The sequence below is a fragment of the Lepus europaeus genome, chromosome 4 (genome assembly GCF_033115175.1).
Source record: "Lepus europaeus isolate LE1 chromosome 4, mLepTim1.pri, whole genome shotgun sequence".
Lineage (NCBI taxonomy): Eukaryota > Metazoa > Chordata > Mammalia > Lagomorpha > Leporidae > Lepus > Lepus europaeus.
The window spans coordinates 109900862-109925549 of NC_084830.1; the positions used below are offsets into that span (position 1 = coordinate 109900862).

General features: G+C 47.1%; 1 protein-coding gene across 1 annotated transcript; it reads right to left on the minus strand.

Moving 5' to 3' along the window:
- Positions 1-608: 608 nt before the first annotated feature.
- Positions 609-22718, minus strand: GABRP (gamma-aminobutyric acid type A receptor subunit pi). Its single transcript, XM_062189642.1, has 9 exons — positions 22666-22718; positions 22111-22229; positions 19006-19073; positions 18124-18341; positions 15718-15800; positions 8494-8631; positions 2751-2903; positions 1764-1951; positions 609-911 (listed from the first exon to the last, which is right to left on the minus strand). The coding sequence occupies exons 1-9, from the start codon at positions 22716-22718 to the stop codon at positions 609-611; spliced, it is 1323 nt and encodes a 440-aa protein (XP_062045626.1).
- Positions 22719-24688: the final 1970 nt, after the last annotated feature.

Genomic DNA, 24688 nt, shown 5'->3' on the forward strand with positions numbered 1-24688 from the left:
TTTCCATGGAAGGTGAATCCAGCTCAGGGCGTCACTGAGCAAGCAGCCTTGAGTAGGTTTGTAAGCTTGGGCTCCAAAGCGGTGTCTTTTATACATAAATACGAGAGAGCAACAGGCAGGCATTTCCATTCTATGTACAGCCACTTGATCTGGTGGGTAGCTAAATGGTGCATTTATTTCACACTTTCACATCCTTACAGAAATCCTTAGATAATATTTAAATAGGGTTTAAGAGCAGTTACTTCCTTTTAAATATATATTTTTAAAAATTACAAATATCAAACCATACAACCACATTCCACCTCTTTCAATCAACCCATTCCTATTAGAAATATTTTGTTAGCAGATCAGGAGATCAAACCCATTGAAACGGAATTGTACAAGTATCTCAACGGGAAAAAGGGTCAGGCTAGTGTTGGGTGCTGCTAGGATTTTTATGCAATTTAGAATGATAGTTGGAGGTCCATTCTTTGAGGAAAAATGTTCAAATGTTATTTTAGTCATTTGCAGTACCATTGGATTAGGGTGCGCAGTTGGTCTAGAGCACAATTTACATCATTACTTTGTTCCACTGAAGATCTACAGCATGCAGAAAGTTCAGCTTTGTCTCAAAAATACATGTAATATGCCCAGTAAAATACATTGGCTAACATAAAAACCAAAGGAAACAGTAATTTAGAATAGCGATCAACATTACTGGGGTTTTGAATTGTGAAATAATCAACAATCCGGCCCATTTTTTCTCGGAAGACAAACTTAAACTTGTCACTGGTTTTCATTGTCAAGTCACTGTAGTTGACATTATCACCAGAAATTTCAATGCTGGCAAAGCTGATCTTTCGTTTAAAACTGGAGATGGAGCTGTTGATGATGTTGGTAATGTTGACTTCTTCCACTTCCTTCGTTGTTCCCTAGTTCACAGACAATGTGTTAGCTTGGAAGACTGGACACAGCAAAATAAATACAGAAAAAAGTTTAGGGGTTTCTGTATTGAATAATTAGGTTCCATATTCGTGGCATTGTGTGCCTCAGAAATTGGCTGGCGAGGCAGATTTGGAGTACTGTTATCTTACCAGCAGGTCGCCAGCACGTATACAGGGTGGATGACAACTGCCCACTCTGGATATGCAGAGCTGTGTACTCAATCCCAAAGACTCAGGGTTCAAATCCCACTCTGCGTCTCATTATTGTGGAACTTTAGCTACCTTCATCTGGTTAAGATTCAATATCCCTGCCTGCAAAATGGTGATATTGATCATTAAAACCCACTTCATGAGACGGATGAGAAGACAGAATGGTAAGTCAAATAATGACCATCTTTACCCATTAGCAAAAAATCAAAGAAATTTGTCACAATTTAATTTTTCCACATATTCAGTAAACCATTACTTGTATAGTTTAACATAAGAATATAACAAAATAATTAAATAGTAGCTATTATTAATTAATCAGAACTTTGTAAGCAGCTGATAGCATTTGGTTTTATGCTGGATTTTTGTCAGTGTTCTGCTGGTGGTGATTTTGTGTTGCCTATGTGTAACACAGCTCTTTTCTGCTGGAGATTAAATGCACTGCTGTTTCATTGAATTTGGTGAAAAGACCAGTCTTTGTCAAGGGCGCTGCGACTTTCAGATGTGTCTGGCTGAACAAGGACAAGACTCAGTGGAGCAAAGTGAATCACTGGGGGTCAGGAGCCAGGGCCAGATCGTGGCTACAAAACCCGCACACGCACAGGTGAGAGACAGGGACCTAAAAATTCTTACCCTATCTTTGGCTGCCATCTGCTGTAAGGAGCTGTAGTGAGCAACTGCGTATTCCAGCAAGGCCCCAAACACGAAGCTAAAGCAGATCCCCAGGTACACGTCGATGGCCTTTATGAAGCAGTTGGTGTTGGGAAGAGAAGTGCGGGACCCAATCATCAGTGTGGTCATGGATAACACAGTGGTCACGCCTGGGAGAGCAGGCAGGAAAGATTCCAGTTAATCCCCATCACCCAGCACAGTGTTTCCATTCTGGAATTGGCAGAGGGAGGACACGACTCAGAAACGGAACATATCTGGTTTTGAAAAGCCTGCAACATGGGGGCTGGTGCTGTTGTGTAACCACCTGCAGTGCCGGCAGCCCAAATGGGTGTCGGTTCGAGTCCCAGCTGCTCTGCTTCTGATCCAGCTCCCTGCTAATGCACCTGGGAAAGCAGTGGAGGGTGGTCAAATGCTTGGACCCCTACACCCATGTGGGAGACCAGAAGAAACTCCTGGCTCCTGGCTTCTGCCTGGCCCAGCCCTGGCCGTTGCAGCCACCTGGGGAGTAAACCAGCACATGGAAGATTCTCTTTCTCTCTCTGAATCTCAGCCTTTCAAATAAATAAATAAATAAACAAATTAAAAAAAAAAAAAAGCATGCAACCTTCTTGACCAGCGTTGAGTTGATGTGTCCAATTCTTATATACATGACTGGTAAAGATTTCTAAATGCATTACCCCTTATCTTCTTCCTCGATGTGGGTTGGTGAGTACACAAAATAACCAACAACGGATCTTCTTATCACAATTACCTGTCACTGTAAAACATGTTTAAAAATGCACTACTGCTGAAGTAGTCTCTTTCTGTCTCTGACTCTCTCTGTGAAAAAAATCGCTCAAGAAACCAACTCTTGGAACTGCCTCGTGAATATCAAGAAAATAATGGCAGGAAGTAAAAAAGGGTGAGTATCTGATAGCCCGATCTTGGCCACCTGTGGGAGCTGCTTACCAATGCAGGTTCTCGCAGGAACTGAATCGAGGGAGATCCAAAATGACACCCAGGACAACACCACCAAGAAAGTGGAGGGGACGTAGGTTTCCAAAATGAAATACAGGACATTCCTCCGAAGCTCAAACTGCAAGACCAGGCGCGTGTAATTTCCTGAGCGGATGAACAAGAGCTGTGAAATCATGGCTGTTCTCGAAGCACCGTGGTTTCCCCAGGGGATATTTAACTCAGCTAGACTCACATTAAGCCCTCTGCTATCCACGAAAACCTAGTTCATTATGAATTGTCAGTATGGTTTCCACAAAAGGCATTGCTGTCGCATGGGATGGAGTTATAGGGGTGCTTCTGGCCCCCACTCATGTTCTCCTTGTGTGTTTCTCTTTCACAGTATTCATACAGCACAGTATTCCAATGACGTCATAACCACTGGTTTCTGTGACATCTACCTCACCAGAATGTGAGCCTCTGGGGAAAAAATCCCCTTCCTTCCTCCCTCCCTCTCCCCCCCCCTTTCCTTCCTTCCTCCCTCTCTCCCTCCCCACTTCCTTCCTTCCTCCCTCTCTCCCTCCCCACTTCCTTCCTTCCTCCCTCTCTCCCTCCCCACTTCCTTCCTTCCTCCCTCTCTCCCTCCCCACTTCCTTCCTTCCTCCCTCCCTCTCCCCCCCTTCCTTCCTCCCTCCCTCCCTCTCCCCCCCTTTCCTACCTTCCTCCCTCTCCCCCCCTTTCCTTCCTTCCTCCCTCCCTCTCCCCCCCTTTCCTTCCTTCCTCCCTCTCTCCCTTCCCACTTCCTTCCTTCCTCCCTCTCTCCCTTCCCACTTCCTTCCTCCCTCCCTCCTTCCCTCCACCCCTTCCTTCCTTCCTCCCTCCCTTCCTCCCCCTCTTCCTTCCTTCCTTCCTTTCTTCTTTCAAGATTATTTACTTATTTGAAAGTCAAAGTTACAGAGAGTAAAAGAGAGATCTTCCATTTGCTGGTTCACTCCCCAAATGGCCACGATGACCAGAGCTGGGCCAGGCTGAAACCAGGAGCCAGAAGCTTTGGGTCTCCTTAGTGGGTAGCCAGGGTCTAAGTACTTGGGTCATCTTCCACTGCTTTCCCAGTCTCATTAGCAAGAAATTGGATCAGAAGTAGCACAGCTGGGACTCAAACTGGCACCCATATGGGATGCCAGCACTGCAGACGGCAGCTTAACCTGCTGTGCTACAGCACTGACCCTCTTTTTCATTTTTTAAGATTTATTCATTTGTTTGTTTATTTCTTTATATTTTATTGTTTATTTCTTTATTTTAAAGGCAGAATAACAGAAGGAGAGAGAGAGAGAGAGAGAGAGAGAGAGAGAGATCTTCTATACACTGGTATAGTCTCCAAATGGCCACAATGGCTAGGGCTGATCACAGTCTGACTCTTTCACAAGTAGCTATTCAGTAAATATCTGTTTAATGGACAGTACCTGTATCCATTTTCCAAGACCATGAGAGATCTTTCAAAAAGTGTGTGGAGGGGCAGCCATATGTCTACACAGTTTAGATACTGTTTTGGGCACCTGCACTTCCTATCTGAGTGCCCAGCTTTGAATCCCAGCTCTGCCCCTGATTCTAGCATTCTTGCTAACGTGCACCCTGGAAGGCAGCAAGTAGGGGGGTCACCGCCACCCATGTGGGAGACTCAGGCTGAGTTCCCGGCTCCTGGATTCCGCCTGTGCTGGTCCTGGCTATTGCAGGAATCTGGGGAGTGAGCCAGTAGATGGGAGATCTCTGTCTCTCTGCCTTTGAAATAAAATAAAATAAATAAATAAATAAAGATTTAAAAACAATTTGTGTAAAGTCAATATGTGAAAAAATATGCATGGATTTCAAAACAATTTGCATCAAAATGAACTTATATTTTCAAGTTCACTTTTTTGGTGAACTTTTTGAAGTGCCCTCACACTATGGAATAGACCTACTAGAGCTCTTAGATAGAATTTAATTTTTGATGGTTTCAGAGGCATCCTGGACTTTATGGTACTTTGGGACCATCCTTAGGACACCACAAATATATTCTGGATGTGGGGAATGAAAGCAACAGACAGCTATGGCTCATAGAACTCCCTGTGGCACACAGACTGCTGGAGCACAACACACGCCCCTGTGTTGGAAGATCCAGTGACCCACACGCCACGCCTCATGTAGGGCAGGAGAGCACAGAGCGGACAGAGCAGCAGCGGGCAGGATGGACAGATGGAGAGGGTCCCGCCCAGGACGGGACAAGTCTGCTCGGAGTGGTGTAGGCGATAAGCAGAGTGGATGAGTGCAGTTCCTCCCTAATGCTATGCCCACAGTTAAGTGTGGGACTGAAACTTGTACTATTAGGTAACTCTGCAACAGAAATAGTCCTGGGGGAATATAGTATAGGATACAAATATTTAATTTTAGAGCCAGATGGGACCCAAGAGATTACTTTTTATTTTACTTTGTTGGAGCAGAAATCGAGACAGGAAGTTTTAGTCCGTTGACTAAGGATCCATAGTTGATGTGAGAAGCAAGATTAAAAAACAGATCTTTTCCTCGAATAGCTAAAGCAATCTTGTACAACCAAAACAAAGCCAGAGGCATCACAATACCAGATTTCAGGACATACTACAGGACAGTTGTAATCAAAATAGCATGGTACTGGTACAGTAACAGATGGATAGACCAATGGAACAGAATAGAAACACCAGAAATCAATCCGAACATCTATAGCCAACTTCTATTTGATCAAGGATCTAAAACCAATTCCTGGAGTAAGGACAGTCTATTCAATACATGGTGCTGGGAAAACTGGATTTCCAGGAGCAAAAGCATGAAGCAAGACCCCTACCCTTATACCTTACACAAAAATCCACTCAACATGGATTAAAGACCTAAATCTATGACCTGACACCATCAAATTATTAGAGAACATTGGAGAAACCCTGCAAGATATAGGCACAGGCAAAGACTTCTTGGAAAAGACCCCGGAGGCACAGGCAGTCAAAGTCAAAATTAACTCTATAGAATACTATACAGCAGTAAAAAAAAAATGAAATCCGGTCATTTGCAACAAAATGGAGGAATCTGGAAAGCATCATGCTGAGTGAATTAAGCCAGTTCCAAAGGGACAAATATCATATGTTCTCCCTGATCGGTGACAACTAACCAAGTACAAAAAAGGAAACCTGTTGAAGTGAAATGGACACTATGAGAAACAATGACTTGATCAGCCCTTGTCCTGACTGTTGATGTACAATTTAATACTTTATCCCTTTTAGTATTTTTTGTCCTACTTAATACTATTGGTTGAACTCTTTAATTAACACACAATTATTCTTAGGTGGTAAATTTAACTGAAAAGTGATCCCTGTTAAATATAAGAGTGGGAATAAGAGAGGGAGGAGATGTACAATTTGGGACATGCTCAGTCATACTTGCCCCAACTGGTGGAGTTAGAAACATGCCAGGGGATTCCAATTCATTCCCATCAAGGTGGCATGTACCAATTCCATCTCACTAGTCAAAGTGATCAGTTTCGGTTCACAATTGGTCATAATGATAGGACTAAGAGTCAAAGGGATCACACAAACAAGACTAGTGTCTGAAAATACTAACCGATAGAATAAAAAAAAAAAAGGGAGAGAACGATCCAACATGGAAAGCAGGTTACACAGCAGGTTACACAGCAGACTCACAGAATGGCGGATGTCCTAAACAGCACTCTAGTCTCAGAATCAGCTCTTAAGACATTCGGATCTGGCTGAAGAGCCCATGAGAGTATTTCAGGCATGGAAAGCCAAGACACGCTGGCAAAACAAAACAAAACCTAAATGAAAAAATGAAAGATCTCTGCGAGTGAGATCCCAGTGGAAAAAACGGGGCCATCAAAGAAGGAGGTACCTTTCTCTGAAGGGAGGGGAGAACTTCCGCTTTGACTATGACCTTGTCTAAATGTGATTAGAGTCGGCGAACTCAAAAGGCTTCCAAAGCCTTGGCAACTCATGACAAGAGCCTAGGGTGATTACTGACGCCATAAACAAGAGTGTCAATTTGTTAAGTCAACAACAGGAGTCACTGTGCACTTACTCTTCATGTAGGATCTCTGTCCTTAATGTGTTGTCCAATGTGAAGTAATGCTATAACTAGTACTCAAACAGTACTTTACACTTTGTGTTTCTGTGTGGGTGCAAACAGTTGAAATCTTTACTTAATATATACTAAACTGATCTTTTGTATATAAAGAGAATTGAAAATGAATCTTGATGTGAATGGGATGGGAGAGGGAGCGGGAGATGGGAGGGGTACGAGTGGGAGGGAAGTTATGGTGGGGTGGGGGGGAGCCACTGTAATCCATAAGCTGTACTTTGAAAATTTCTATTTATTAAATAAAAGTTTAAAAAAAAAAAAACAGGTCTTTTGCCCTGTGCTGCCGGGATATTCTATCATTTTACATTACTTGCTTTATGTTCTTGATTTTCAAATTCAGTAGATCAAAATAAAAAATCTCTGAGGATCAATGTTTGACTAAATAACAGCCCTCCTCTGAATCTAGAGCAGGTTTGTGCTGCCTGCAAATAAATGGTTTTGGAAACTGAAGTCATTTTTTCACATGAACCCAAATGGAAATCCGGATTTGGCAAGCTACACCAGCAGCATCCTGACTTACATGCTATTAAAAAAAAAAAAATACTGTAATTATTCATCCATTCTAAAAAGCCAGGAAAGCTAATTGCTTACAATTTGAAAAATAAGTAAAGTGGGGGAACGACCACTTTTCTTTGCAGTCTTCTAGTTTTTAGGTAATTGTGCCCTTGATGTACATATGAATGCCAGGGTCATCCAGGCTCCACTAAGAGAAAAACTTTCAGAGTGCGAATATGGGTGGGGATAATCCTTCTTTATACTACTATCACAAGGAAGTGGAACAAAGTGCCAACTGCATAGACCAAACAAATTCACATATTTTGGAAAATATCTGCCTAAAAATGCCAAAGACTAAGAAATCCAAGTCCAGTAAATGAAGTGAGCAAGCAATTTTCTCTCCCAAGCTCGCAATAATTAAATGTTCATGTTCTCGTTGGACCTTCCCATGTTCTTCATTTGTGTATTCTTTAAATATTGATTTTTATTTATTTGAAAGGCAGAGTTACAAAGAGAGAGGGAGAGGCAGAGAGAGAGTGAGTGAGAGAGATCTTCCTTGTGCCTGTTTATTCCCCAGATGGCCACAATGGCTGGGGCTGTGCCAGGCCAAAGCCAAGAACCAGGAGTTTTGTCTGGATCTCCCACATGTGGGTGCAGCAGCCAAGCACTTGGGCCATCCTCTGCTGCCTTCCCAGGTGCATTAGCAGGGAGCTGGATCGGAAGTGGAGCAGCTGGGACACGAACCAGCTTGCATATGGGATGCCAGCATTGTCAGACAGTGGCTTAACCCACTCCGTCACAGTGCCAGCCCCAGTGAGTGTGTTTTTTCTCATATTTTATTCTTCGGTGGCAGAGACCTGTGTTCCAGTTCAAAACATGAGTAAATCTTATGCACAAGAGAGGCACAGGATTTGCCAGCTGTTAGAAAGTATCTGAGATAAATAGTGCCAGGCTTCAGAGCTAGCCCAGGGGTCTGCCCCGCTGTGGACCAATTCAATACCAGATGTGGGGCAGGTAGGACTGCTGAGCCCCAGCTCCGCCCCTCCCACCCTGCTGAGGGGTTCTGTGGACAAGAGATGACATTTCTGACTCAATTCGGCACACCGGTTACCTGTCTCCTGCTGTGACCTGGTGACTAAGGTGAAATACCGCTGGATGGTGTATTGAGCAAGCCGCAGGTTTTCCAGCCCGCGCACAGAGTCGTTCCCTCTCAGCCAGGTGAACTCCACGTCGTTTCCATCGTAGCCCCCTGTCAAATAAAACAGCTGGAGTCAGTGTGAGGACGAACTGATCTGGAAAATGCTACAAGACAGAGATAGCATGAGCTCTATCTTGAGGGTGACGCGGCCAAGGATGAGTCCATGCAAAACTTGGCATGACGTCTCCAGTGCAATTGTGGAATCTATTGAGCATTAAATGACCTCCTAGGACTACCTAGGAGAGCTGGTCCTGTGCTAAGCACTGTATAGACCTGGTGGCTGCTAAGCCTTTAGAAGTGACCTTTGGGGCTGGTGCTGTGGTGCAGCGGGTTAACGCCCTGGCCTGAAGCGCCGGCATCCCTTATGGGTGCCAGTTCAAGACCCGGCTGCTCCACTTCCAATCCAGATCTCTGCTATGGCCTGGGAAAGCAGTAGAAGATGGCACAAGTCCTTGGGCCCCTGCACCCACGTGTGAGATCCGAAAGAAGCTCCTGGCTCCTGGCTTTGGATCGGCGCAGCCAACTGGGGAGTGAACCAGTGGATGGAAGACCTCTCTCTCTCTCTCTCTCTCTCTCTCTCTGCCTCTCCTCTCTCTGTGTAACTCTGTCTTTCAAATAAATAAATAAATCTTTAATGAAGAAAAAGAAGTGACCTTCACTATTTAAACAGCAGTTATGGAGCACATATCTGCGAACCAGAAAAGACCCAAGAGAGACATCATCTTTCCAGACAGTCCGGCAGTTCTGAAGGGCTTTTCTGGCACTCTGGAAGCATATTTCCACATTGGTACAAATCCAAAAGCAAAACCAAAAATCCTGTAACTTGCCACGTTATTGGCATCTGTAACATGCGTGCTTGAAACCTTAAAGCAATTTACTAATATATATGATAACAGTAGCAACAGGAACTTTTACAAAATATTTCTGTGAAATCCTTCACTCACAAACTTGCAAGAGACATTTCTGCATTTTTTCAATTCTAAAATAGGCATTTTAAATTGCTTCGTTAAATATTTATTTATTTATTTGAAAGGACACAAGGAAACAGGGAGAAAGAGAGACAGAGACAGAGAGAGAGAGGAAGAGACATATCTTCCATCTACTGTTTACTCCCCAAATAGCTGTACTAGCCAGGGCTGGGCTAGGCCAAGCCAGGAGTTTATTTATTTATTTAAAGATTTATTTTATTTGTTTGAAAGACAGAGTTACAGAGAAAGGTAGAGACAGAGAGGTCTTCCATCATTGGGCCCACTCCCGAGATGGTTGCAATGGCCAGAGCTGTGCTGATCCGAAGCCAGGAGCCAGGAGCCTCCTCCAGGTCCCCCATGGATTCGAAGAGGAGCAGCCGGGACTAGAACTGGTGCCCATATGGGATGCCGGCGCCTCAGGCCAGGGCTTTAACCCACTGCGCCACAGCGACGGCCCCTAAAGCCAGGTATCTAGAACTCCATCCTGGTCTTCATCTGCCTTTCCAGGTGCATTAGCAGGAAGTTGGATCAGAAGCGAAGCAGCTGGGACTTTAACCAGCACTCCAGTATGGGATGCATCTTAACCCGCTGTGCCACTATGGTGGTTCCTAAGAGATACAGTTTTAAAAAGCTCTGAAGTTTGCATGAATCTTACAGTGTGTGTGTGTATGTGTGTGTATTATAGTTTGCATTTTTTCCTAAATATGATTATTCAATAAACACTGTCCCTTAGAATTGAGGGACTATATGTTTTCCCATTGTATATATAAAAATTCTTATATTCATAGAGTTTGCATAACTTTCTCAAGATCACAAGGCAAGCTAGAAAAAAAAATCAGGATTGTAAAATTTAATCTCAAAGCCCACAGATGAAGATGATAAAAATAATATCTATTGTTTAGTAAGCAACTATAAGTGCCTTATAACATTATCTTCTGTTGTACCTTCCAAAATAACTCTGAGAAGACATATGAATGGCTAATAGGTACACAAGATATTTAACATCATTAATTATTAGGAAAATGCAAATCAAAATCACAAGACACCACTTTGCACTCAATAGAACAGTTATAATAAAAGGGACAGACAATAACTGGTGCTGAGGGCAAGCTGTCACATTGCTGGTGGCCATGTCGAATGTTACAACTCCTATGGAAAAGAGTTTGGCAGTTTCTTTTCTTTTTCTTTTTTTTTTTTTTTTTGACAGGCAGAGTGGACAGTGAGAGAGAGAGAGAGAGAGAGAGAGAAAGATCTTCCTTTTCCGTTGGTTCACCCCCCAATGGCTGCTGCGGCTGGCGTGCTGCGGCCGGCGCACCGCGCTGATCCGATGGCAGGAGCCAGGTGCTTCTTCTGGTCTCCCATGGGGGTGCAGGGCCCAAGCACTCGGGCCATCCTCCACTGCACTCCCGGGCCACAGCAGAGAGCTGGACTGGAAGAGGAGCAACCAGGACAGAATCTGGCACCCCAACTGGGACTAGAACCCGGTGTGCCAGTGCCGCAGGCGGAGGATTAGCCTATTGAGCCACGGCGCCAGCCGGCAGTTTCTTAAAAACTTCAATGTAGCACTTGACCTAGAAGTCCTCTCCTAGGCATTTACCCAAGAGAAATAAAATCACGTTCACACAAAAACTTGCACGCAAATGTTCACAGCGGCATTATTCATAACACCCCAAAGATAGCAACAAACCAAACATCCCACAGGTACACCTGTGCCTTGCCTGTACTCTGCCTGTATGTGTACCGGTACCTGTAGCCATATCTATCTCTACATGAAAGAATGCTGTTACTACTCAGGAACAAAAAGGATTGAATCCCTGATCCATGCTACAGCATGTCTGAACCTCAAAAACAATCCACTAAGTGGAAGAAGCCAGATGCCAAAAACCACAGATTGTACTGCTTCATTAACATGAAATATGTCACCAAGACAAACCCACAGAGACAGCGAGCAGGTTATTGTTGGGGGGCTGGTGGAGGGAATAAGGAGTGATTGCAGATGAGCACTTGGGGTCTCTCTGGGATGACAGAAGCCTTCTTGCAAAGCAATATGGCGATGGGTGCACAACTCCTTAAATCTACTAAAAATCTTCGACCACTTAAAATGCACCCATTTTATGGTACGTGCATTAAACCTCAATAAGGCTGTTGAAAGACCGCCCACTGAGCCAGACTATTATGTTTCCTACTTCACAGGTGAGGGAAGGAGGACCGCAGAGGTTGGTTACTCAGCAAAAGTCGCACAGCTAGTGATAAGGAAAGTCTTGTGATTTCAGTCCCTGTGATTTTAAACACACAACTCCACTGCTTCCCATTTCAAAGGCTACTGAGAAATGTGGCATCCTGGTAAGTCTCAGTTTATGATAGCCACTGTCTGGTGGGCTTATCTCCCTCTTCACAGGACAGACAAAGCCGGCCATAGCTCATAGGGGATTTTCAAGTAAAAATTGAGGGCTTTCCTTCAGAAGCATGCAAAACTATCTGGAAGCCAGCTTAGTTATCCAAACAGGTGTGGGATCCCCACTGCACCTCCCAAATGAAAAATACCTCTAGAAGTGGGCAGTGCAATTCACACTTGGACCCTTCGCTTTGACAAGGAGCAAATGCTCCCGAGCCATACACGGTCGCCTCTCTTTCCCGTGTCTGGCGGATACGGGGAACTGGGAGGTGGTATCCATTTTCTAGGGACGACGTTCAGAAGGAAACCCTCAGCAAGGGTTCTGTACCCAATAACTGCTAATAAGCGTTCAGTAAAAGCTCCCTCTGCTCACTAGGGATGGTATCTGGGCAAGCAGAGCGCTGAAGTTTCCAGGACAATCTTGCGCCAGGGATTTCAGATGAGCCCAGCCACGACACATGGAGGCCAATTACTTCTTCCACGTGGGACTAAAACGAGTCCTCTTTGTGATCAACTCAGGTTTTATTCTGCCACCAAACAGCTGTATCGTTTGCAGATGGGTTTGCTTGCATTTCATCAATGAGATAATTAAGCTGAATCTTTAATTAAATGTCTACTTCTGAAAAATGGCTCCTGCCTCATCACGGGCGTGCTTGCCTGACACTGTCCAGCGTGTCCTCACGTGCGGAGTGCCTGCTAGTCTCTGAAGCTTGGCTGTCATTTCCTCCCTCCGCAGCCAGGCCTTCGTGCCTTCATTCAGCCTGTCTGTGGCACTGTTTTCCTAGCGTGGGTGCCCAAGCCTGGTGGGCAATTCAGAGTGGCTTACTAAGGGACAACAGAGATTATTTAACAATACCATGGAATTCATTTGACATGAAGTGAGCAAATTGAGGAAGTTCTCATTCTTCATCGCCAGCAGATTCCCAGATTATGATCTAGGTATCCGTTGACTGGCATTACCGCCTTAGGCTTCACATACATCAGATAATTTCTTTGAGAAGTTGGAAGACGTCACATGAGAAATGTCATGGATTGCTTTGCATATTTGTAATTTCTAATCTCTGCTGTGTTCCTTCTTGTTTCCCTTGCCTTACTACATTCTGTGTCATACTCCTCCTTGTCTTTTTGGCCAACCCCAGTGTCTTATTCTGAGTGACACATCTCTTGGGAAACCTCTGAACCCCCCCAGGTCTCCACAATACCATTGCTTCTTACTGTTACCATATATTCTTCCCTAATTACTTCAAAGTCCTGTATTAGACTAAAAGCATCTTGAATATGGGAACGTCAATTTATCTTTGCATTGAAAATACCTACCACCACGGGTAACACGGAGCAATCATTGTGTGCTGAACGGATGAAATGATTGCATTTAAATGAAGACAGACAAGCAGAACTCAACCAGCCATACAGGCTAGCTGGAGACTACAGGAACGACATGCCAAGCTAAATTGTTGAGATGAGACTAATGGCTTTCCTTGGGATCCATGGGAAAGGGACAATACTGGCCTTGATCCTGAGTCATGACAAGGAGCTGGCACAGGAATATGTTTGGGATCATGAGATGGTCTGTTGTTCAGCTCAACATTCCTGCAGGATTTGGGCAAGCCTAAACAAGTATCATGAGATTACTCGATTTTTGGAAAATAATGCTAATAAATGGGTACTGGGGAACCTGGGGAGGAGTTATTAAAAGCTTTTCATTATCCTCATATTACTGTTTAAAGGCATTTTATGGTGCCCTCAGGAAAAAATATAGCTCAGGTCACAAACAAGCCTCTGGGACAATGTCTCAGGGCGACTCCAGCTGAGTGGAAGAGCTGTCAGAACTAGCAAGCCTTTGGAATCAACACCCACTTGGGGCCCGCACTGTGGCGTGCAGGTAAAGCCACTGCCTGCAGTGCCGGTATCCCATATGGGCACCGGTTCGAGTCCCTTCTGCTCCACTTCTGATCCTGCTCTCTGCTGTGGCCTGGAAAAGCAGTAGAAGATGGGCCAAGTCCTTGGGCCCCTGCACCCACGTGGGAGACCCAGAAGAAGCTCTTGGATCCTGGCTTCAGATCAGCACAGCTCCAGCCATTGCGGCCGTTGCGGCCAACTGGGGAGGGAACCAGTGGATGGAAGACCTCTCTCTCTCCCTCTCTCTCTCTCTGTATCTCTGAATTTCAAATAAATAAATAAACAAATCTTTTTAAAAAATACCCACTCTATCTGGGTTCAAGTTTCAGTGCTGATACTTATTATTGTGTTCCTTTGAGAAAGTTACTACATCATAATGAGCCTCAATTTCTGTTCCTGTAAGGTGAAAAAAGCAATATTCATCTCAGGATTCTGAAAAACATCTAATAGATGGCCTGTCAGGGAGAAAGCAATTGATGAATGGATGCTATAGTATTTATCAGGAAAAGAACATTTATATTATGATTGTTGCTGATGAAAAAGTTCAAGCAGATCAGGGCACTGGCAGACTGGAGACACCTGCTGTTGTCTCCTGCCAGAAGTCTATAGCTCACTAGTCTCTCTCCCTTCTCTGCAGTGCTTTGTGAGGCTGTTTTAGAAAGCACAGTGCCTGGGGCCAGCGCTGTGGTGCAGTGGATTAGAGCCCTGGCCTGAAGTGCCAGCATCCCATATGGGCACCAGTTCTAGTCCCGGCTGTTCCATTTCTGATCCAGCTCTCTGCTATGGCCTGGGAAAGCAGTAGAAGATGGCCCAAGTCCTTGGGTCCCTGCACCTGCATGGGAGACCTGGAGGAAGCTCCTGGCTGCTGGCTTCGGATCAGCACAGCTCCGGCCTTGGCGGCCATCTGGGGAGTGAATCAGCAGATGGAAGACCTTTCTCTCTGTCTCTACCTCTCTGGAACTCTGTCTTTTAAATAAATAAAATAAATCTTTAAAAAGAAAAAAAGTAAACATCGTGCCTTTGCCTATTTGTGGGCAAATGAAAAGAACATTGACAAAAAGTCCATGACCTCTTCAACAGCTTCTGTAGGACCTGTGGTTGATTGGAATTTGGTGGTGTGAGGGGTGGGGTGGGTGAAGACCATGCCTATGGGTGACTATGAAGAACTCGCCTCTCATCGTGGACCTGTTGAGGCTTAGTAGCCAGATAAATGGCATGAACAGAGAAAAGTTTAGGTCTCAGGAGAGAGTCTAGCTCTGTAGTCACCAACATACTTTCTGTAAAACGACCGTCCCGCAAGAACACGTGGGAAGCAGTATGACATGGTTAAGTAGGTTTGGAAAATGCTACCACCGCGTTCTGGAATTTCACTTGTAATGATCTTATTAGAGGTTTCTAGAAGTTCTGCGGCAGAGGAGAAGGTTAATAATTTAGGTTTTGCAGGCCAGACAGGCTCTGCCACGAGTACTCCATTGTGCCTTTGCAGTGCAAAGGCTGCCCTAGACAAGAGGTAGATGATGGGCATGGCTGTGACCAATGAAACTTCATTTACAGAAACAGGTGGTGGGCTGGATTTGCCACATGCTCCCTGGTCTAGACCACCAATTGCACGGAAGCATTTCCTTGGTCTCGTCCACTCACAGGTGGGGTTATCTGGTACTGACACACAACAGTCCTCCCCTAAAAGTGTAGTGTTGGAAGGTTCCTCAGAAGAGCCTCTAGATCTGTCTGGAAGTATAGACAGAAGGGCTGAATGAACTTGGGAATCCACAAAAAGAAAGGAGAGAACACTGCTCATCTACTCTACACTGTTCATGAGCACAGAGAGCCAAGCCTCCTGGGAAAATCACCACTGGGGGTCCGCAGGGTACTCACAGCTCTCGAGCTGCAACTTGCACGTCTGTGTGTCCATGGGGTATTTAGAAAGATCCATGTTGCACGCAACCGTCGTGGTGATTCTAAGAAAAGGGGATTCAAAGGGAGTGTTATGAGGAAGGTGTGAAAGTAGCCATTCCCTCGCAAGGGCTACTTTGTGAGGACTTTCACCTGACTCTTACAGTGACACGTGCCTTGGCGCCTGCATCCAAAGTGTCCTTGAGATTTTCTATCCTAAACAACACTTGTGAGACTCAGTGAAAGCGGGGTCCAGAGTGGAGAAAGTTGGGATACTGCCAATTCAGGGACAGCATCCCACCATAGTGCAGAACAGACTCACTCATTGGCTTGTTGGAGATGTTGTTTCCATCCAGCTTTTAAGTGTAATTTTCAGACAAACCCTCAGGGGCTAGAACAGTGATCCCGGTCACATCGTCACTATTTGGCAATAGTACTGGGCACTAAGCTAGGCTCACACAGCCCCAGTGGCAGAGCCGAGACTGGGGCCTAGGTCTCCTAGCTGCGCTCTGCTCACAGCTCCCTGCCTCCTGGAGGGGTTCAGGATGCTGTAGAGAAAGCGAGGGCACCAGGTCCTGTGGCTCTTGGGCTTAGCACCCGGAGATATGCAATCAAAGCTCAATTAGTGAAGCCCTCACAGTGGGAATGTGAGTTGATAGGGCCTTATTGTCCTTCTTCTTCAGCGCTACACAATTTCATGAAACATCCTTATTGATCAAGCACTGTGGAGGTGATGACGTCACGGTGACACCAGGAGACAGCTCAAACCCCCTGACAGGAGACAGAGAGTAGCACCAACTGCTATTTACCAAGTGCTTACTGGCGGTCATTCCTTGAGCTGAGAGCTTCACACCTGTTATCCCTTTGCACAGCTCCACTGCTGAGAAAATTATAATATGTTTCTCTATTTTGTGCTGAGGAAACAGGCTCAGAGAGTCAAGTAATTTTCTTAAGGCCACAGAGCTTCCAAGGGGGCACAACGGGAACTCGCAGTCTAATCTGCCTGACTCAATTACCCGTTGCCCATCATTTGCCATCTGACGCAGAGTTGTTCTCTGTGCCACAATAAGAAACATGCACATACATGCTGCAGACATGCACATGGCCCAATGCACACATACACTGTGGGAACATGGTGAAGGGCGTTGATGTAGACTGGGGATGGCGTTCAAAGGGAAATTCTAGTTAGGGTTCATGAAAGAGGAGTGCATCAGCCTTGTGATGCACCAGGTTAAACCACTGCCTGTGGCACTGGCATCCCACATGGGCACCAGTTCGAATCCTGGCTGCTCCACTTCTGATCCAGCTGCCTGCTAATGCACCCAAGACAGCAGAGGAGGATAGCCCAAGCAATTGAGCCCCTACCACCCACATGGGAGACCAGATGGAGCTCAAGGCTCCTGCAGCCATTTGGGGAGGGAACCAGCAGATAAAAGATCTCTCTCTCTCTCTCTGTAATCATGCCTTCCAAATAAATAAATAAATCTATAAGAAAAATCTGGTGCAACCAATGCATGTCAGTGATTCAATTAATAGAGCAGCTGGGTCCACGTTCTATTACTCTAGACTCTTCCTTGGGATTAAAGATCAGTCCCATGGATATTTGGCTTTCAATCCCCTCCCCAGGGCCTCTGAGAGTGTCAGGTGTGCATGGTCCTTGCACACCCCTTGCTCAGGATGCGTCTTCTGCCTCGGGGCTGCCGCGTGCAGCACCTTGGAACCACCTTTCATGTTCCACCAACCAGCATCTCTATGGACAAACGGGCAGAGGGAGTTTGACCCCTGAGGTCTGGGAAGGGCCGAGGGGAGTGGGTGGGTGCAGACGGCAGAGGCCTTGCAGCCCTGCACCTCTCTGTGCACACTTGACTCATACAAGTACAGATTCTGGATCTCTATTCTGGAGCCACCCCTGCTCCACGGGGCCCAGGGGAAGGAAAGTTCTCGAATGCTCCTGTGTTTGCTACTTGACATGCTCTTTCCTTCTTCCCTCGCTAACTTCCTTTCACCCTTTAGCATTCGCTCAGAATCCTGTGCCAACATCCTCTACCATCACCCCAGACCACTAACCCACTCCTCAACTCGGGTGCAAATACCTGGGCCTTCCCTTGTCTCCCTGTTTGTGTTTTGGAGGACAGGATGAATCAGTATGTTCAGCTCTATGTTATAAGTGTCCAGCCCAAGGCCTGGCACAGAGCAGCTGTTCAGTGGATGCTTGTTGAACCACCCTGGACTAGGAAAGGGCTCTTCTGTTCCAGGAACAAGGATCCAAGGGGCAGGAGCACGGGATGTATGGGACCTCAGAGTGGCTCTTTCAATAGAGGTCAGAGTGATGCAGGATGTGTCTATGCCTTTTTCTCCAGCTCAGGGCGGTCCCAGGTGCCTGCTTACCTGAGTGCGTACAGGACCGTGCCATTGGAGAAGAGGCGGATGAGCCTGTTTCCCACGGTGACTTCGTGGAGGAAGGACTTCTTGGACTCCACGATGTAAGTGTCTGGCACCCAGAGAAACTCCACAAGGCGGGCGTCCAGCGTGAAGCTCTTGTTGCCTTCAAATACCAGCCGCTGGTCTGCCCAGCGCTGTCGGAGGTATATGGTGGCTGTGTAGTCCTGGGAGAGGCAGGGGATGGAGAGGGACAGGGTGGGGAGGGGGCGGGAGAGGACAAAACAAAATAAAACATAAGCCCCTCCCCCTTCCACTTTGATCAAGAGCACGCACACACACACACACACACGGCCGCATAAGCTTCTGTCTCGCACAGGGGACTGTAGCAATGAGAAGGCTTTGCATATTCTAGATGATGACTCCCACTGCCAAAGAGAAAACTCACATCCAGGGCCTTCACTCACTGGGCATGAAGCTCACGTTGCCCTGGGCCACAGAGCCTCCCTCTGCCCTGAGGATTGTTGAGAGAGCTCCTTGGATGCTCAGGTTTCAGCAGCTTCTCTCGCTCTCTGTGAAGGGCCATGCCATCCCCAGACTCCCCCATGACCCTTTTCTTCTTTTCATCAATTTTTCTCTCTCACTAAATCTCCCAACTTTCTTCCAGAGTTTCTCTCTTCCTGGCCTTTGAGCCCACTTTCTTCCCAATACTCAGATCATCTACAGGATTCTCCTCCTGTCCCGATTTTGGGGCTACGACTCCAACTTCTGCACTCCAAGTGCAGGAAGGCTGTAAGTGTGCTTTCCTGGCTTGGAATAGCCAGAAAGCGTGTGCCCGCCAAACACGGGGACAGGGGCTCCTCGGGTGGAGCACAGAGGGACCACACTCACCATGTTACTCTCGGATATGCTAGAAATGCTCGCAATGTCCAGGGTGAGCGCTATCTGGACAGGTTCTCCTAAGAATGAAGAAACAAAGAGACAAAACACCAGGAAGATTGACATAGACACACAAACTGAAGCTTTCCCAACACTCCCTTGGTGCATTAAAAAAATAATATTAAAAATGACAAGGCCGGCGCCTTGGCTTAACAGGCTAATCCTCCATTTTGCGGCGCCGGCACACCGGGTTCTAGTCCCGGTCGGGGCGCCGAATTCTATCCCGGTTGCCCCTCTTCCAGGCCAGCTCTCTGCTATGGCCCGGGAGTGCAGTGGAGGATGGCCCAAGTGCTTGGGCCCTGCACCCTATGGGAGACCAGGAGAAGCACCTGGCTCCTGGCTTCAGATCAGCGAGATGCGCCGGCCGCAGCGGCCATTGGAGGGTGAACCAACGGCAAAAAGGAAGACCTTTCTCTCTGTCTCTCTCTCTCACTATCCACTCTGCCTGTCAAAAAAAAAAAATGACAAAAGTAATACTTTAATACTTGCTTTTCAAAAAAAAATTAAACAACCTGGAAGTGTAGATGCGTTTCCACCTTCCTCTTCTCGGGAGGAACCGGTTTTATGTGCACAGACATCAAAGCTGTCTCAGTAAGAGACAGACCACGCTCCTTAACTGTGCCTTAACTAGTGCATATGTCACAGAAGGCGGCCGGGAGGATTTTCCCGTGGTGCCTGCAAGGGCCCGGTCATTTAGAAATGTAACAGAACTTGGTCATCTGATTGTGCGTAGAAGTCTTTTTCTCCCCCCTGCCAAGCACATTGACCGCAGAATGACCTTCAAGACGGCTCACAGCTGAGCTCTTGCTGACCTCCCAATACTTTGCTCTTCTTCCTTTCCTCTCCAGGAACCCTAAACTCTTTATAATTCTGGAATCTTCCCCACTGGGTGCTGTGCACACAGACCCTGTTGGGCCTGGATCCTGGATTCTGGGCAGATGCTCCCAGTGCAGTCAGGGCTCTGTGCAGTGTTAGCTCTGGAGACTGAGGCCTCAGAGCCGCCTTGCTGAGAAGCCAGGGCAGACCAGGCTGGGCAGGGTTCTCCACTGTGGAAGAAAAGGCTGGAGTCTGAAAGACATGGGTTTAGGGGTCAGCTCTGGCCCATCCCAGCTCTGTGATCTGGGGAAAGTTTCGGGATTTTTTCAGAGCTGTGATTTTCTCACCCAAAGCAGGAAGAATTAAATGAGGGCGCTGGGACATGGAGAGGGTCCCTGCCGATTAGGCGTGTGCACAGTGCCCACCCTGCACCCCTGGAAGGCGCTCCTGAATGGTCGTCTGGACCAAGTCCCCACATGGGGTCTGTCATGTAATAAAAGGGGCTCCACCAATGATGCTCCCCCTCCTTTCCCACCTCTTCCCAAACCCTGGCCAATTTTGGAGAAGGAGCCACTTTGCTCACCAGGTGAAGAGCTGCAATAACATTCATTTGCAGCGAATGCCTGAGGGTGCCTCAGAGGTCAGGGACAACGCATTAGCCAGGAAGAGAGGTGGGACTTAAAGGAAGTTTAAAACACATCTAATCAGTAGGGACCAAAGAAGCCTAAGTACTAATCTAAGGAAATCAAGCCATGGAATGCAGGTGGGAATGTGGAAATGGTGCTTTAGAGCCAATGAAATTAAAGCATAATTAAATAAATTATAAATAAGTAAAAAAATAATTGAGTGGAAAAGGGGAGATCTTGCAGGGCGGACCGTGGAAGGCGCTGAAGGGGTGCAGTGCTAAGTGGCCTTCTGACCCTCCAGGCAGCAAGGTGCAGGGCCAAGAAGGGGAGCTTGGAGTCAGAGAGAACTTTCTGAGTCTAGTTCTGGCCTCTTAATAGCCTTGGGACCTCAAGCGATTGCTAAACCTCTCTGCGCTATGGGTTCTCGCCTGTAAAAGAGAGTTACTAGTGTTGCTACAGTTTGAATGCTTGTCCGCTCCCAAACGCAGGTTGAAATTTAATTGCCAATGCAATAGTATGAAGAGGTAAGACCAGGCCGGCACTGTGGCATAGTGGGTAAAGCCTCCACCTGCAGTGCTGACATCCCATATGGGCGCCAATTTAAGTCCCGGCTGCTCCACTTCCAATCCAGCTCTGTGCTGTGGCCTTGGAAAGCAGCAGAAGATGGCCCAAGTCCTTGGGCCCCTGCACCTGCATGGGAGAGCTGGAAGAAGCTCCTGGCTCCTGGCTTCAGATCAGCCCAGCTCAGGCTGTTGCAGCCATTTGGGGAGTGAACCAGCAGATTAGGACTCCTCTTTGTCTTTCTACCTCTGTTTCTCTGTAACTTTGCCTTTCAAATAAATAAATAAATAAATCTTTTTAAAAAAAAGGCTCTTTGAAAGGACTTAGCCCAGAGCTGAGCAGACATAAAGCTGATCTTAGTATTACAGGGTGAGGGTTATGATTTGAGGGTATCAGTCAAATGTGAAGAAATGGGATGGACCCTGGAGGAATCAGAGAAAGAATCTCACAGGCTGTGGCCTTTGCTTTGAGCTGGGAGGGAAACTGGCATCTCTCCAGGGACTCAGTTGGAAGGGCAATTCCATGCAGATAAATGGTCTCTTTGTGCAAAGGCACAGAGGCTGGGAGTGTTTGGGGCTCACTGTGGAGCGCTGTGCTGGGTGCGGGGGATGAGAATGGCAGAGAGAGCCCAGACTGGGAAGAGAGCAGCTTGGTTAGACTCCAGGTGGGAATGCTGGGGCACGTGCAAGTGTCCTGAGCTGGCGAATGACCCAGAGAGATCACCCAGCTGGTAGTGTGGACAGGTAGCCAGGAAGACCATGCGGGAAGTCCTTGTGGCACAAGGTCAGTGGTGATGCTGGAAGTCAAGGCAGAGGCATGATGGCGCATGGCAGGCTGGTGGGGGTGGGGGTGGGGGTGTGGGGGCTCCTGCAGCCTCCTGCCAGGGGAAGGGGAAAACAAGTACTTTCTTCAAAGTCATATGAAGGATCCGTGTCAGCCATCCTGAGCCATCGTTATTAACCCTTTATCAGCCTGCAGGTCAGAAAATGAAGTCAAGCAAACTCCCGAAACCCTCCGCTGCATATTGTCCTGTCCTTCAGAATCGAGAACCTACCGCCAAAATTGGGCCTGAGAAATTTGTTGTACCCTGCTGTGAGGTTCTCAAAGCCGGGCAGGGACAGCTTGTCGCTTCTGCTGACCTCGATGTTAAACTGATTCCCTTGGATGCACATCCTGGAGAAGAAAATGGTTTTCATCACACATGCTTCTTTAGGAGTGAATAACCATGTCCACGCGTAAAGCTGTGTCTCTGCGTGTGTGCACATGTGTACGTGTGCCACCCACATGCCAGCAGTGACTTTGCTAAAGAGAAATCTCTTCATTTTCCAGCTGGTGAGTTAGCATCTCCCTTTTGCCATAGATTACCTGTTTGCCATAGATCAAAATAGCATGAAAATTCGGGAAGCTTCCAAGTACCATCTCAAAAACCACAAGGAGTTTGTCCACCTATGACTGTTTTGCATCCTCCTTGCTCTGGGGCTTCAGGGGAATGAGTGGGCCAGGGTTTACCTTGCCATAGGCAGGTAGGAAGAGCTGCCTCCCTGCCCACCACACCCCCCCCCCCCCACAGCAATTCAGGCCAAGGTCATTTTGGAGTAGCGATGCTCACCTTCCAGCCAAGAGATGCAGACACACCAAGGTCAAGTGGAGTCTGTAGCTCATGTTGGGGAGCCGCCCACACAGAGAGGGCTTGCCGTGGGAACCACCTAAGGAAACAGGGGGCAAGGTGAGAGGCAGACCAACCCGACGGCTCACCTCCGCCCCCTTGTGGCTCATCGGTGCAACACATTCTCTACAATGCTCAGGGAACAGCCCATTTCCACACTTCGTGGTTATAGCTCCTGCTCCCTGTGAGACACGAGGAATGATGTCCACCTGGAGGATTGTGTTTGACTATCTCCCCTTAAAGAGGCTAGACCGTGTTTAGACAGTGGTTCCCCAGCACTAGAAATGCAGCCAGTCTGCCCTTCCCTCGTCCTTGTCCTGCCTTGACCAGGAAGGACATCCCCTACTCCACACTCGCTCTGAGCAAGCCAGACACTCCTCTGCTATTTCCCATGTGTAGGCACTTGCCCACAAAGGTTGTCACTGAACTCTTTCCATGGCCTTGTGCGGTGGGCACATCTCTGTATTACGGGCAGGCAGCGGTCTCGTGGAAAGGACCCCAGGCTGGTGAGTGCTGCAAGAGACCTGGGGGCCAGGACAGGCTGCCTTGCTCCCCCTCAGCACTCTTTTCTTTCAGAGCTGGCTGGGACCTGAGCTTTGCTGGGCCCAGGGACACCCGCTGCTTTCGACACGTCCCAGACGTCTGTAGACACTTAGCTGGGGTGTGCGTGAGGACCATGTGTAGATGTGCCTCGGGTCTGGCCTCTTTCAATCCCGGAGCTGCCACCAGATGTCCCTCGGAGCGAGCAGGAAGCAGCCGGACAGGGGGTGTCACAGTAGTCAAGCTGAACGGAGGGTTCTTGGGTCAGGCCCCCTTCCCGGCAGCCCCTGGGAGGGAGCGCATCCTTTCCCAAGCTCCGTGAACCAGACCACTTGCTGAAACCCAGCCATTCTGGATCTCAGGGCCTCCTTCAGTACTCAGGGCCTCCTAGCAATACTGCCTTTCAAACACAGCACCTGCTCTTCATAGAAAGGCAAAGGACAGAAAGGAGTGAGGTTAAGCACGAAAGTCCCAGCGATGTGTCAAGTTCATTGCTTCCCACAAATGTCCCACCCTGGTGAGGGAGGCCATATGTGTGCGGGGGGGCTTAATTTCACTGTGGACCTAACACTTCCTTAAAACAAAGTCTGTTCTAAAAATACAGAAGCAAACACAAAAGCGTTAAGTTCCTCCCCGTGCCTTCTCTGTAGCCTAGTATCTTAGAGATAACCATGGTCAACTGTTGTTATTTTCCATTCATACCAAGGGTCATCAAATAGCTCATGGAAACTGTGTATCATGAAATCATAGATTTCAAAAAAAAGTTCTTTGCACAAAATAAGCTTACCTTTGATCTCATTTTTCCACCAATGTCTTGAAGTCCCTCCCACAGAAAGCAGTCTAGTGTGTCACAGAATATTTTTCTAAGTTCTTTGTTTTCTATAAAAATTGTTTTTAAAAGTGTTCCTATCATCAGAGTAGTTGTAGGTCTATTTCAAAATATAATGTACTGGGGCCGGTGCTGTGGTGTAGCAAGTAAAACCGCCGCCTGTAGTGCCGGTATCCCATATGGGCGTTGGTTCAAGTCCCGGATGCTCCACCTCCGATCCAGCTCCCTGCTATGGCCTGGGAAAGCAATGGAAGATGACCCAACTCCTTGGGCCCCTGCACCTGCGTGGGAGACCCAGAAGAGGCTGCTGGCTCCTGGCTTCAGATTGGTACAGCTCTGGCAGTTGCGGCCAATTGGGGAGTGAACCAGCAAATGGAAGACTCTCTCTCCCTCTCTCTGTAACTCTGTCTTCCAAATAAATAAAAAAAAAAACTTTTTAAAAAATATAATGTACTGACCTAAGAATCACAGGGAGGAACTCTACCCTGGAGGGAAGAAAATGGTAAGTTGTATGATGCATATCTTTGCCATCATATATGGATAAAAATATCAGCTGTGCAATTCTGCTGTTTCAAATGGGCGCTGTTGGCCTCCCTG